At 35.5% G+C, this 16,338-nt stretch overlaps 1 protein-coding gene across 2 annotated transcripts in view; it reads left to right on the top strand.

Moving 5' to 3' along the window:
* LOC125250070 (zinc finger protein GLIS1) overlaps positions 1-16,338 on the top strand; it is a 33,662-nt gene that overhangs the window by 7,000 nt on the left and 10,324 nt on the right. For both annotated transcript variants that reach the window (XM_048162422.1, XM_048162423.1), the window contains exons 3-7: positions 5,863-5,959; positions 6,050-7,126; positions 11,253-11,414; positions 15,311-15,421; positions 16,184-16,328. In XM_048162422.1, the coding sequence (XP_048018379.1) occupies positions 6,137-7,126; positions 11,253-11,414; positions 15,311-15,421; positions 16,184-16,328 (1,408 nt within the window). In that variant the 5' untranslated portion in view covers positions 5,863-5,959; positions 6,050-6,136. The remainder of the gene's footprint in view (positions 1-5,862; positions 5,960-6,049; positions 7,127-11,252; positions 11,415-15,310; positions 15,422-16,183; positions 16,329-16,338) is intronic.

The following is a 16,338-nucleotide window of genomic DNA, read 5'->3' as shown; positions in this document are numbered from 1 at the left end:
TATATATATATATATATATATATATATATATATATATATATATATATATATATATAATAAAAATTGGAGAGGAGCTTATTTATTGTTTGTATATGTATGTTTGAAATAAATTTGACATGAAGACAAATGTTTATGAAAACATATTATATCATTCTGAATAATCTGCATCTTGTAATGAATAAATAAATATATACATACAACTGACAAATAACAAATAATACTTAATGATGGCAATTTCCACTCTCTTGGCTCTGCAAGCATCAATTTTGAACATCCAGTGTTATGGCAATACTGTTTGATGTGAGTAATGATTTGTAAGAGCATTATGAGCGATTTCAGGGGTTTGGATGAGAAAGTGATATTTTAGATTGAATAAAATAACTGTCTGGATTTTGTCAGCAGTTAAAACATCATTGAAAATTTCACATAATGAATACTTGCATGTCCGTGTATAATGAATGGTTTTTCTTTTCAGTATCACTTCCATAGAATAGAGAACACCACTAAATGCTGAATTAGAGGAAAATAGAAATACAGTTCTTGTTGGCCCTAATATAATTAGACTAATAGTTCTTTACTATTACTGTATTATGCATTGATTTCAATTTTCAGGTTTAATTAGCCTATGGTTTGGTCCTCCATAATGGTGACTGCTTCTTTGGTTGCTTGGATGTGTATGAAGTAACAGTACATTTAAAAAGCAGTTTCTCCTTTGACTCTACAGTATCTTACATTGTGTTTATGTGGGACAGGAGTACTTGCTATTGAGGGGTTTGAACTGCATTCCTTTGCTTCTCAGCTAAGAATGGTTTATTATTTGCTACTGTAGTCAAAAAAAAAAAAAAATGCTATCATTAATCAATATTTTTGTTTTACAATTCTGTACTACTCCTGCTTATTCTTGACTCTTGCCATTGATGCATTGCAAGTATTGTTGGATCTTGTATGATAAATTAGTACTTTTAATAAAAGCATCTGCTATATACGTAAATGTAAATTTGGTAAGTGATATTATTCCTCCCTTCAAGGCCATGTGTCTCGTCAATCATTATTTTATGCCCAGTAAAGAGAGCTGGATAGTGCTGCTTGTTTAGCTTGAATCACGTCTTTGAATTCACTTCAAAGATGCCAGGCTTGTTGAATGTGGCAGAGTTGAAAATGACACAATACTTTCTAAATCTTAACATCACAGTTAATTATGTCTTTTCCCTCTGTTCAGTTAACAGCTGCCTGGCACCTGCTGCAAACTAATAAATTAGAGCAATTACAAAGCAGATTCGTTTATGTCACCTTTTCATACCCGTTCTGTAGACAATAAACATGCCAGCCACAAGTTTGTCCCACAGTTTACACAACAGTACACAGCATAATAAAAAAAAAAGCAAGCCTGTAAAAACATATTTTCAGTTGTTTCATGAATTATAACATGACCATAATGTTTGTTCTAGCATAGAAGTGCTCTGAAAATGAAGACAGAAGTATTTATTGCTAAATAAGTACTCATTTCCCAGTCAGATTACACAGCTGTGTTTAGCAATGTATATTTATATTAAAAAGAAAGAATTCATTAAATGAAATAAAATGGTTTTCGTCTTATGAATTTGTTCCAATATCACAATTTCATTTTAAAACAGTTTTAGTTCTAAGCCAATTATTGGCAGGTTATTTCATAATAACAACAAAATAATATAAAGTGATATAAAGATAACATTCAAAGGAACAAAGTTCCTTTAAATAGCATTTTGTCTTGTATAAAATGGAATTTTGCTGAGGTGTTTAATATCATCCTTCTTACTTGGTTGGAAGGAATTTTAAAGGCTTCTAGTAAAGTCTGAACAGAACTGAATGACTTCAAGAGTGACGTATGGTGTTTCTCCGTTAAGCTCCGTAGGGATGAAAGCAACAACACATTAGTGAAGCACTACTTGAAAAAACAGTCTAATAAAAAGGTTCATTGAGTGCAAAAGGTGAAGATGTTGTGTGTTCAGGGAATCTTATTAGGCCAATTACACTGAAGCAATCCGTTAGTCATGCCATGACGTAACTTATGTGTCCTCATGAGTATGTGGAGATTTCTTATTAGGACCCAAGCCGTAAGGGGCATTGTTTTCCTAAGGTGTTTTTTTTTTTTTACTTTTGGGGCCCTTTATCATATCTTAATCAGTGTTGCCATGGCAAGGAATTAAAGTAATGACAAAAAAGGAAACTGGAAGAGTCTTGTATCTTGTAATAATAAATTATACACCATTTATTTCTATATAAAATAATACAAATAAAAAGTAAAAAACACATTTTTTTTTTTTTAACAATTAATGCATTATGTGCAAGTAAAAAATATGCAGATTTCGTGCTTTTTGGTTGAAAGAAATAAAATCAAATGTAATACATAATATAACCACTTGCGGGTAGCATAGGCCTATTTTTAAACAGGATTGAGAAAAGCCTTGTTGCTGAGAACAGTTTTCAGACCTAATTATTTTATAGCTATTGCATTTAGATATATATTTAGACATTATCAAAGACTACGTTCTGTCACAGTTTTGATTTTACAGTTTTATTTATTTATTTATTTTTAAATGTTGAATTTTCTGGCTCAACTAACTGGTAAACTGTCTTCAACTGATCCTTTGATCTCACTCTGCCTCTCTCTCTCTCTCTCTCTTTCTTTCCTTTTTTTTCTATTTTTAGTCTGTTTTATATTGTTTTATATAAAACGGACTAAAATTTTATATTATGTTTTATATGACAGTTTGAATTTCACATAGTTCTTTTATATTTACCTGCTTTAAATGCATTTTGTCCACCTTGCACAGTTTCCCTAAAGCCACTGGGGTGGCACCGGGGCTTGGGCCCATCATCGCTGTTTGCAGCTATATTTATTTTATTATGCTTGTTTGTTTTCTTCATTTTCTGTGGGTAACCAACCACATTTGTGCAATGAACCATGAAAATTTACAAGAATATTTAGAGGCATTTGCTAAATAAATGTCATCAATTTTATTTAGTCATCATAATCCGCTAATTCGATTCCTCGCCACTTATTCTGCAAGAGAAAACCACTGTGACCCATTACTAGATGTTTCCAATTAAGTGACACATTTACTGTAAGTAGGCATGGTTGTAAACTTAAAATGACTTACTGCTGCTTTAAAAAATAATGAAAAATCTTTTTGCAAGAGCAAGTGATAAACTTGTGACATTGTACTTAAATGATTATCCTCATTTACAATAGTATTAATACAATGTGGGAAAAGGATTTTACATACTAAGCCCTTTTGATGTATTTAGTCAAAGCAGTAGCATGGCACAGCGCCCATGAGGACTCATTTTAACCTAAAATCCCCTTGCCAGCCCAATCATGGCAGCACATCACTGGATCACTTGAGCGAATGTGTGCGGAGTGTTAAAGCGTGCATGAACTCAGCACAGTAGTTTGACTGTTGGACAGGAGAGACCTTTTGAAGACCATTCCCCACTGTTCCAGGCCTGCTTCTCATTAGCTAAGGGATGTGGTACATTAGAATTTCTGCATTTGGTACCAGATCTCTGTATCTTCTTCTGCCAGAGGTTCCAACCAACCTGTCAGGACACAAATGTGTCTCTGTTCATCTTTACTGGGCCAATGTGTCTGAAAACTTGCACACCCAAAGAGAAGCAAAACGCACACCATGACCAAGTCCAATTCATGAGAGGACTGACAGTTTTTTTTTTTATTATTTTATTTTTATTGAACCATATTGGCTACTAATGCAGTCTGCCATGTGCAGTGATTCTGACCTCAGTGGTCTACAAGCTTTCAGTGCTCACCAGCTCTGAGGAGCGTGGTGAGGTGGTATCATCCATTAAGAAGAGGAGCAGCTGTAACAAAGGCATTCTTTTACAGTTAAGACTAGGTTTAAAAGGAAGTTCACACTGAAGGCTCTGTGATCTCCACTTATTTAATTGCTGTCAGTGTGAACACAGCATAATCCAGCTTTTGATGGACAAGTAGTACAATATTAGAATGACTCATCTGTTAATTATGTTCTGTAATACTGAGTTGGGCTTATCAGGATTATGTATAATATCTTTTTGCTTGTTCCAACTGACATTTAGTCATTTATTATTTGCAGATTAGAATTCTTACTGCTTATTCTGTAAGGGAAAATAACTGACCCTTTGCTACATCTTTTTCCATTTACAGAAAACATTTACTGTATGGAGACAGGACAGTAAATTGATGTATTGTCACTTCCTGCTCCAGAAGCATTTCTTATTATCAATTTTGAAAACTGTTGAACTGCCTAATATTTTTGTGGGTACTATAAACATTTTTTTTCAGGTTTTTGATGTAATAGAAATGTCGTAAAATTTTAAATGTCATTTACAGTCACTTTTGATAAATTTATTAAAAGTGACTAAGTGACATTTAAAATTTTACAGTATTTCTATTTTTTACATTTCCATTAAAGTTAATGCATCTTTGCATAAAAGTAGTCTCAAAACTCTCACTTAGCCCAAACTTTTGAACAGTATAGTATGAGGATGTTATTTTCTTGTTCATTCAATTCTCTTTAACCTTTATTTAAAGTACAAAAAAAAGATTTTCAATGTTTTCACTGACCAACTTAACTGTATTATGTAAGTATAAACAAATTTTGATTTTGATGGCTGCAACACACTCCAAAAAAAGTTGGGACAGTTTTTAATCATTTTGGAAGAAAAACTAATTGTTGCAGTTTTGCAAGGGGAGTTTTTGCCCAGTCTTGCCTGATATAAGACAGCTGCTCAACAGTCTTTGGTCATTGTTGTCTGACTCTCCTTTTCATGATGGGCCATATATTTTCAATAAGAAACAGATCTGGACTGTAGGCAGGCCAGTCAAGCACATCCACTCTATGGTGTAACATGCCAAGGAAACCACTCTGTTTTAGCATTTGCAGAATGAGGCCTGGCATTGTCTTGCTTCCCAGGAAAGATGTCATCTTGATTCCGCTATGTGTCAGTCCCGATATACGCCTCCCATGTCAATAGTACTTTCACACATATGCAAGTCACTCATACCATTTTTTTTCCAAAAACATGCTGAAACGTGGACTCATTTGACCACAGCACATATTGTCTTTTGGACCATCTGAGAGAGCTCAGGCCCAGAGAACTGATGTATAGCCTTCTCCCTGCATAACAGAGATTTGAGTTACATTTCTTGATGCAGCAGTAGGCTAAGTGACAATGGTTTTCCAAAGTACTCCCAAGACCATGTGGCTATTTTTTTTAACACCGTGGCATGATAGTTTCTCATGCAATGCCATCTGAGGACTCAAAGGTCATGCACATTCAACAGAGGTTTCGTGCTTTGCCCTATATGGACTGAGATTTCACTGCATTCTCTGAATCTTTTCACAATATTATATATGGTACTTTGCAATCTTGCATTGAGAAATGTGATTTTTGAATTGTTTGGGAATTCTTTCATGAAATTTGACACAAAGTGGTGAGCCTTGACCCATCTTTGCTTGCAAAGACTGAGCCTTTGGTGGACGCTCGTTTTATACCCAAACACGATATCCTCGCCCGTTACTAATTCTAATTGCTAATTTTGGACTGTTTCAAAACAGTTTAACTTAGATGTTCTGTAATCTTTTCACTATTATTTTGCCTCTGTCCCAAAATTATTGGAGTGTGTTGCAGCCATCAAATTAAAAATGTCTATATTTACAAAATACAATTAATTTGGCCAGTGAAAACATTGATTTTCTTTTTCTTTTTTTTTCTTTTGTCAGTTAAATAGTTTCAAGAGAATTAACAAATTATTTCCCAACTTTTCTGAAATTGGGTTTGTATATTTATAATTATTACTCTATAATTGTTTTCCCTTTGTAGTAAATGGTGACTGGTGAAAGGGCTGAACAGCACTTTGCATTCTGGGACAAGATAGAACCACCAAACTCAGCTTCAACATGCACCAGTTCCTCTTGAGGTCTTCTACTAACACACTTGATCTGATATCTCTTATTTGAATTCGCTGTCCAAAATACGTTCATTTTTCTGATGTTTTTTTTTTTTCCAGATACTTTGGGAATCATAACAGGTGCATTGCTACATAGAAAAAAAAACTTTTGAGGGACCCCTGAATCGTTTCTACAGTGGCCATTTAATGATCCACATTCAGAGGGAACGTAACTCAAAGAACAACATGAGGCCTGCTGGTCTCAGTCCAGCTGTTGCACAACTGGAACAGTGTGGCCTTGTTAACAGTGATGAAAAGTACCTGTCCTCTTTAAATCAAGCAATTCACATGGAAGCTCTGAAGATACGTAGCTTGTCTGAGTCGCCTGTGTCGATAATAACAGATGATCTCGATTTGGTCTGTTCCACAGAAAGAGCCATTGTGTCGTATTTCAGCGGGGTAAAGAGCGATTCATCCTGCACTCTCTCGGTTGGAGATAACCTATCGCACGTTACCGACACATTGTCCCCTTCCTTATTTTGCTCTTCCATGTCGTCCTTCAGTTCCTTCTCTCCATCCTTCTCTTCCCCTTCCTCCAGCCACTCATCTGGCTCAATGTCAGAGCTGTGTTTGAGTTCTCCATCTTTTTCAACTCTCTGCGGACCACCTGAGGCCCAAGACCTTCTCTATAGTTGCACGTCGCAGGAAAAACCTCCAGAAGGATGTTTGTATCCCAAGTCTCCTAAGCAAGAACCTGTTGTTGAATTTCATCTTTGTAACAAGAAACTTCTACACAAGGAAGACCTGCTTCAGTATCTCTGCAGTGACTCGGACACAGCCAAGGAACAAATCCAGCACCTTAATGTTCACAGCAGTCCGTCAGAAGTACCTGAAGAGCTTCCTACATTGCAGCAGTTCAAGAATGGTTTGGCACTGAGCGGGATGCCTAGAGTTGAGGGAATGAATGGACACCATAGTGAAGAACAGCCATGTAAATGGATGGATTGTAGGGCTACCTATGGACAGAAAGAAGAGCTGGTGAGACACATAGAGAAAGTTCACATAGATCAGCGAAAAGGGGAGGAATTTACTTGCTTCTGGGCAGGATGTGTCCGTCGGCACAAGCCTTTCAATGCTCGATACAAACTGCTTATTCACATGAGAGTCCATTCTGGTGAGAAGCCCAACAAATGCATGGTGAGTTCAGTTTTTATTTTTTATGCGGTATACATGCATATTCGCCTTGTTACTACAAGAACAGGACATACAAAAAATTGTCCACAAACATGTTGACCTACATGTTAGGAAGACAAGTAAATAACCTGATTTCATTTTCTTAGTTTTTACACAAAAGCCGCTTTTCCACCATCAAGCAAAACTGTTGTCATTGCAACCACTCCATTCCATGCTGATCCGGTCAAGCCAGTATGGATATGGTTTAATTTTCCACTTTGGGGGCTGATAATGAAGCTCTTTGGAATCTAATATAAATCTGCACATGCTTTCTGCCATGCCGAACCAAGCTCAAGTGTAAATATAACTGGAATTTTTGGAAAAGCGGCTAAACTGTATTGTTGACTTCATTTGTCAAGCTAAAATATTCAACCCTGTTACCAAAGTAATCAAAGGAAAAAGATGGAAAATCTGAATTTCAGTATCAATACACCAATATCAATACCTAAAAACAAACATTTCGTCCCAAACTAGATCTAGCCTCTGTTTTTTTTTTTTTTTTTTCATGTTTATTACTAGAACATAACTATATTACAGTAGTCAGTGTTTTAAACTATATTTAGATATGTGTGGTAAACTGTATTTAGACAGTTGTTGGTAATAAGGTTCAAATCTCGTAGAAAATTAATAGAAAATTATATATAAATTATATTTCCTGAGCTGCACAAACATAATTTTCTGGTGTCTTTTTTGCCCTCTTTGTTTATACAATGTATCACATCTATATCAAATTTTGCCAGACTCTGAACTCAGGTGTTTGTTTTACTAATACATATAGTTTGTATCAATCAGTAAAAATTCAAGAGATTTTTCTTTTAAACCATGCCAATTCTTTGAAGTAAGACATGTGAAAAAGTAGAGAGAGACTGACATGTGGACTCGATCTCTCTTCACATCCAAAGATGGATGCATTGCAGATTTGAGAGATTTAGACATTTTAGAGTTGTTTATAGTTCACGTACAAATTGCCTTCGTGAGAGTTGCTTGAGGAATGATATTATGCAATGATCAATTTAGTCAACTCTTCCAGGACAACTTTGAAGAAGGATTTTTTTTGTATTCATTGTCTGATTGTTCTTTAGGTATTCAACAAGTGTGACTTGTAAGTGCCCTCATGCAATGTGAGGGAACAGCAAAACATTCTATCTTTCTGTTACTTTATGCTCTGTTACCTGATATTGAATTATAATAACAAGAATTTTATTTAATACTGTTCCATCTTTTATTTTTGCACAGAGATATATAATGCACACAATAAAATACACAAAAATGCAGTAACTGTCAGCAGTTATATCCATTACATGCTCAAAGATATTATTGTAGGCAGGGATAAACTATAATAATTTAATACTTTAATGAAGCTGTGTTTCATTTCCTTCACAATCAGCCACATAGAAAATGTGTTTCTTTTTAGTGATGTAAGATAGCCATGAGATATTTTTTCATCAATTTGCTGTTTTATTTTTCTCTTTAAACTGTGGTGGCCGGAGGACTATCATTTGGGAATTATTGTCAGTTTGATCCAGAAAGACTAAACGTTTTATTTTTAACATTGTGATGTATTTAATGTCTAATTAAAAACTGCTATCAATATATAATGAACAGTCATATGGCCAGGTCTTTTTAATAATACGTTATCAATATCAAACATATTTTAAAAGTAAGAGTATAATATACATTATGCAGAAATTGTCTGCTTTAACATAGACAGAGACGGGTGCTCTTTTTGTCCATTCACATTCGTAACTCATTTGTAAGTGTAATTCACCGAAAGTATATTTAGTTTGGATAAATGTGTCTGCTAAATTAATAAATGTAAACATCAACATATTTAATTTAAATGTTATAGTCATAAATGCACAGATTTAAGGATGCTCAATGAAACCCTATTCATTTTTCATATAACCTCATCATGACATCATACCTGTGACCGCCAAAATGTGTTTTATAATTTTGCAGAATTGCTCCAACCAAAAGTCTGCATGACTGCTGCTGCCACCTTGAATCAGCCGGGCTTATTACTGACTCCCTCGCTGGCCTTTCTCCAACTCAAACATCTTAGCAGAGCCTTGTTCTAACAGGAACCAGCTTTGAACATGTCTGTTTAATAAACTTTGTTGAGTGGCATGTGCTTGTGTGTGGATCTTCAGAACAGGCCTCATAAATGTGCATGAACTGACAACACAAATGGCACTTATGGCAATTTACAACTAAAGGAACATTACAGTTTTATGTGGCTTGATATCTGTAGTTTCCCAACATCGTTTTTCAACTTAAAGCAGTTACTCACCCACATGTCTTTGGAAACCCATATGACTTTCTTTCTTCTTTCTTTCTAGTGTTCTGAAACAAATTAATTATTGATAACTTGAACATCCAATGCTAATACAATAAAAGTGAATGGTGACCACAGCTCTCAATCAAAATTGTGAGTGAATAATGGATTAAATTGTATTTTTTTTCAGAAGAACTTGGAATATAGCACCCAAATAGAAGTTGCATGGACTTTTATGATGCTTTTTTTTTTTTTTTTTTTTTTTTTTTTGTCATTTTAGAGCTTGACACCCCATTCACTTTCAGTCCCTGTTTACACTAGTGCATTTTCGTTTTAAAACGCATACGTTTTGCTACGGTTACACCTGTCGTTTACACTGTCGGTGTACTTTCGTACGGAGACTTTTGAAAACGCTTCAGACCCCGCTTTAGTTTGAAAATGGCAGGGTTTCGTTTCAGTATAAACGGACCAAAACTGAGACTTTTGAAAACGATGGCGTGGCTGCCCATGTTCACTCTGTGAACAATAACATGGAGACTGAACTACAATCTTTGCTGGCTTTGTTGTCATTTTTAGCAGCCATTGTGCAGTTAAACTGTATTTTTTTAATACTGCAGCTGCCTCCATGCACAAGAGGCAACTGTTTATACTTGTACTTGTACACGCATGCCTAGTGTGCATGAACGGTCATGTGACATGCGTTTTCGGCCGTGTATTGTAGACGGATATCGTTTCTGAAACACTGTGGAAATGTCAGTGTAGACGAGGATTGTTTTCATTTTAAAACGCCATTTTAAAACAAAAACGCACTAGTGTTAAATAGGGCTGGGCGATATATCGCATGCGATTGTCACGCGCATTTCGTCAGTAAAGCCGGTTCCCTGATTGCTGCTAAATCGCCATCACCTGCTTTCAAATGGAGCGGCATTTAATAGACAGAGCCGTAGATCACTTCTAAGCCACGCAATATCGCATTCATATCGCAGATGAATCGCCTTCGATAATGAACGCGATATTGCGTGGCTTAGAAGTGATCTACGGCTCTGTCTATTAAATGCCGCTCCATCTGAAAGCAGGTGATGGCGATTTAGCAGCAATCAGGGAACTGGCTTTACTGACGAAATGCGCGTGACAATCGCATGCGATATATCGCCCAGCCCTAGTGTTAAATGGGGGCGATATGAAAGAGAGCAGCATGAACATTCTTTAGAGGTTCTCCTTTTGACTTCCATGGAAGAAAGTCAGTCATATGTGATTGAGGGTGAGTAAATGTTGCCTGGATTTTCATTTTTGGGTGGACTACTGTTCCACTCAAAAATGTACATCTTTGCAAATGTTGTATAACTGTCACTGTGGCAAAAACATTTCCTGTTCCAAAACTGGTATCATTTTGAGCGTTAAAAAAAGACATGGAAAAAGTTTCATGCAACCGATTTTTATTTTTATTTTTTTGGTATTAGACAATAAATGTTTTTTGAGGTGGAATGGCGGTAAGTAACACATAGTTTCACCAAAACCATCTGCCTTCGGTTTAATATAATTTTCTAATTAATATTAATCCCTGCAGCGCAAAGCATGCTGTGCTCTCTGCCACTAGAGTATAATTGATAATTAGCATGCATATCACTAGCCTCATAGCATAATTGCCCAGATCATATTTCAAAGGCAGATATCACAATTTGGCCAAAAAATGACTTGGGTAATTATGCTAAGAGGCTAACGATATGTACATTCTCATACAGTGAAGGACTTGTAGATTTTTGTGAAGGCTTGTTTTCTTAATATATTTTCATGTGTTTGGGTGCTGTCTTATAGTTTGAAGGCTGCAGTAAGGCATTTTCCCGTCTGGAGAACCTGAAGATCCACCTACGCAGCCACACCGGAGAGAAGCCCTACATATGCCAGCATCCCGGCTGTCTCAAGGCCTTCAGCAACTCCAGTGATCGAGCCAAACACCAGCGCACACACCTGGACACGGTATGCATGACCATTATTACTATCAGGTTAAAACTCAAAAATCATTAGCCATAAAAAAATTATACAGTGGTGTTCAAAAGACTGGGAAGAGAGACTTTTTTTTTTTTTTTTGCCCACTAATTAAACACATACTAAGACATTCTGAAAGTTCTGTTAATAAACCCCACTGTATGTATATATGAAGTTATGTTTCATCATAAATATACACTCTTACCCAGTCTGAAAATGGTGTACACCAATAATGAAAACAAACAGGCGAGGAAAGCTTACTTGTCACTTTTTTCCAGACATAGTAGTCCCCTAAAATAACAGGGTTTTATTTACACTCAATTCAGAAGGAATTATAGTCTGGAACAGTGGAGAGATCTCCTTTTACTTTAATAGCCACTTCAGTGACTACTAGCTCTGGTTGTGACTACTAGCTCACATCTCTCTCCACAGCTCTCCCACAGCAGCTCCCATGCCAGCCTGTAAAGCTGTGTAACAACCAGCCTGCAAGTGATATCTGTTTCCTCAGTACACTTAAGTCAACAGAACTGATTTATTCAAAACAGGGTGGTTTCGTTTTCTGCTGTCAGTAAGGTTTTGATGGCAGCCGCAGCACTTCTAATTGTAGATGTGCAAATACCGTTATTCGTTCGTAGAGCACATCTGTGTAGGTGATTGTTTATGTCACTCTGTATTATTAATGTAGACCTTGGGAAAGTTATCCATTAAAGCATTCATTTTTCCTTTTCACCCTCCATCACGCTCTCTAAATGTGCAGCTGAAACACATGTGCCCGGTTTCAGACAAGGCTTAAGCCTAGACTAAAATGCACATTTGAGCTTAAAATGTTTAAACTGAAAGCAGCTTGCACTGACATCTTAAAATATGTCAGTGCCTTTGTTTTGTCTCGAGAAGACTCACACCAGTATTAAAAAAACAACAACAACAACAACAACATATATATATATATATATATATATATATATATATATATATATATATATATATATATATATATATATATATATATATATATATATATATTATTTATTTATTATTTTTTTTTTTTTCCTCTAAGGCATGTTTATAAAAGCTACTTACAGTGGTGCTCAGAATTATTGGCACCCTTGGTAAATATGATCAAAGATGACTGTAAAAATAAATCTGCATTGTTTATCCTTTTGATCTTTAATTCATAAAATGAGCAAAAGTCTAACATGTCATTGAAGGAAAAGAATTGAAAGTGGGGGGAAAATCACATTATGAAATAAATGTTTTTCTCCAAAACATGTTGGCCATAATTATTGGCACCCCTAGAATTTTTTTAGTATATTCCCATTCATATACATTTCTTTTTTCTTTTTCTTCCTTTTCATTTCTTTCTTTAGCACACCAGGGTGATCATAAACATGAAATTGTCCAGCCATGACTTCCTGTTCCACAGGAGTATAAACATGAGGAAACACAAAGGACAAATTCCCTTAATCATTCATCACAATGAGTAAAACCAAAGAATATAGTTCTGATGTGCAGCAAAAGATTGCTGAGCTTCACAATAAAGAAAGTAGCTGTAAGAAAATAGCTAAAGCATTGAAAATCCCCATTTCCACTATCAGGGCAATAATTAAGAAGTTCCAATTAACTAAAGATGTTACAAATCTGCCTGGAAGAGGACGTGTGTCTAAATCTTCCTAATGCACGGTGAGGAGGAAAGTTTGAGTGGACAAAGACTCTCCAAGGATCACAGTTGGAGAATTGCAGAGATTAGTTGAGTCTTGAGTCTCAGAAAGCGATTAAAAAAAAAAAAAAAAAAAAATCAAACAGCACCTACATCCCCACAAGTTGTTCAGGAGGTTTTCAAGAAAAATCCTCTGCTCTCATCCAGAAACAATCTCCAGTATATTAAGGTGTCAGGCATGATTGGAACTTCAAAAGGGACCTGGTTCTATGGTCAGATGAAACTAAAAAAAAAAGAGCTTTTTGGCAGCAAACCCACCAGATGGGTTTGGTGCACACATGGATAAAAAGTACCCCATACCCACGGTTAAATATACTGCTGGATCTTTAATGTTGTGGGCCTATTTTTCTGCCGGAAGTCCTGGGCATCTTGTTCAGATACATGGTATCATGGATTCTATCAAATACCAACAGATAAAAAATCAAAACCTGACCGCTTCTGCTAGAAATCCAATAATGGGCTGTGGTTGGATCTTCCATCAGGACAATGATCCAAAACAAACATCAAAACCAACACAAAAATGTGTCACTGAGCACAAAATGAAGCTTCTGCCATGGTCTTCCCAGTTCCCTGAACTGAACCCTAAAGAAAATGAGTGGAGTGAACTGAAGAGAAGAAGCACCAACATGGAGCTGGGAATCTGAAGGATCTGGAGAGATTCTGCATGAAGGAATGGTCTCTGATCTCTTGTCAGGTGTTCTCCAAACTCATCAGGCATTATAGAAGACAAATCAGAACTGTTTTCTTGGCAAAAGGAGGTTGCAAAAACTATTGGATAAAAGGGTGCCAATAATTGTGGCCAACGTGTTTTGGATATAAACATTTATTTCATAATGTGATTTTTTTTTTTTTTTTTTTTTTTTTTTTTTTTTTCTTCAATGAAATGTTCTAATTTAACTAAGGCCTAATCCTGGCTTAATCTAAGCCCTGTCTGTGAAACCAGGCCATGATGTAAGAAGTGCATTGCTAGAGAGACAACATTATTAATTAGTCAGTGCTGTTTTCAGAATTTGTGTAGCTCAAGGTGATGTGTGTGGTTAGTATTTGAAGTGGACAGATGCAGAGATTTCATAATATTTACTGAATCTTTTTGTGTGTATCACTCTGCACCTGTGTAACAGCCTGTGGAGGGTTTGCTTATTGTTGTTGTCATGTGAAGAATCTAAAAATAATCTTTTTCTTTCTTTTTTAAGAAAAATCATGAAATGTCCTACTTTGAGTTAAGAAGATTAAGTATTTATTAATTTATAGTATATTTACAATTATTATAATTTTGGAATTAAAATGAATTTTTCTGCATAAAGTAAAAAACAACTGCAAGTGTTACAACTATTATTATAAAGAAGAAAAGGGCCTAATTGAAAGAATAAAATTCTTCAAAAGAAAATCTTAACTAGTTTGGCATGTGCATTGCCGTTCAAAAGTTTGGAGATTTTTTTTTTTTATGTTTTTGAAAGAATATACTCACCAAGGCTGCATTTATTTGATGAAAAATACAGTAAAAACAGTAATATTGTGAAATATTATTGTAATTTAAAATAACTTTTCTATTTAAATACATTTCAAATGTTATTTATTCCTGTGATGGCAAAGCTGAATTTTCAGCATCATTACTCCAGCATTCAGTGTCAAATGACCCTTCAGAAATCATTCGAATATGCTGATTTGGTGCCCAAGAAACATTTATTATTATTATTATTATTATTATTATTATTTTTATTAATGTGTCGTGTGCGTGTAGTTATAAGTATTATTTTAATTATTTTATTTAATTTTTTTTAAGCAGTGAAACTGTATTATTAATATTTGAAGTATTATTAATATTTTTTTTCATCAAATTAAAGTCATGTGGTACAACATGCAGGCAACAAACAAACAAACAAACAAACAAACAAACATAAAACAGGAAATGATGTCATAGAGAGGACCCCTGCATGAACATATGAAAAGCCAAGGTTAGTTCAGGTTGTAAAATGTCATGGGATTTGACCACTCTGGAAAATATAATTATATTTATAAATGATACTTGCAAATATTTCTTATTTTAAATTTTCATTCTTCATCAGTTAATTGTTCATAAATCATTCGATTTAGCATTTGAATGACTAATTTATTCTTATTTCTTCTGCTGTGCCTCTTGCTTTATTATTTTATTCAACGCTCTTCATAGAAACCGTATGCATGTCAGCTCCCAGGATGCACCAAACGCTACACCGACCCCAGCTCGTTGCGCAAACACGTCAAGGTCCACTCCAGTAAATCACTGCAGGCACATGACAAGGTAACAATTTCAAGTGTTTGTTTATTTTTATATATCGGGAGACTCTTGTATCAAGTTCAGCCTCACACCGTAACTTAATAACCTGAAAAATATGTACACACATCACATCCAACTAGTTAGATGATCTTAATTACCTGATAAATTATGTCACATTATTTATTGCATTAACTTCATCTGTAATTGTCATCCCAGAGATCTTTGATGAAAATGCCTATTGTTTTATGGGCTGTTCCTGCTTTCCAAACAAAAGAGAATGAAGGAGATCTTTGTGTATTCCCATGGCTTTGGCATTCTAAACAAGAACACATGTGTTCCCGTAATACAGTTAATAAGCAGTGCAGTGCTATTCCTCAAGAGGCCAGATGTGACATGCAAATAGCAAACATGCTCACCAGCTCCACTGAATGCTCAAATGAATCAACAACAGAATTTTTTTTCAGCCTCAATAAGAATTTGCGGCTCTCACAGTCCAGCCGTACCTCAAAAACGTGTTATGAGCGGCACCGCTCCACAAAGGCAAAATGCAGCAAATGCACCTATGTTGGAACTGAGAAAATACCTTCCTTTTTTTTATTGAATTTCTTCAATTTTAAATCAGTTATTACACAGTGATTTTCTCTTTGACTTTAGGTGAGCCAAATTCAGATCCTAGTCTAAAGGCTCCATACTGGCCGTGACCTGATTTTGAGATCTAGTGATTGTGTTTCAGATTGGGACATCAGTCCTGTATATTTTATAGATATGTTTTCTGTATCTTGACAGGTCCAGCTTTGCAGTAAGGTGGAGCAGGAAGTTGTGGACGTGTGTCTGGGCTTGCAGCATCTCCATGGCTCTACTCCTTCAGTACACAGCCCAGACTACAGGTGTCCCACCTCCCTCACTAAGGTTCATCAGGAAGGCTTTAGTGGTAGGTGTTC

This window comes from Megalobrama amblycephala, linkage group LG17 (assembly GCF_018812025.1).
Source record: "Megalobrama amblycephala isolate DHTTF-2021 linkage group LG17, ASM1881202v1, whole genome shotgun sequence".
Classification (NCBI taxonomy): domain Eukaryota; kingdom Metazoa; phylum Chordata; class Actinopteri; order Cypriniformes; family Xenocyprididae; genus Megalobrama; species Megalobrama amblycephala.
Note: the sequence above shows the minus strand (reverse complement) of the source record. Positions and strands in the feature narration are given on the sequence as shown.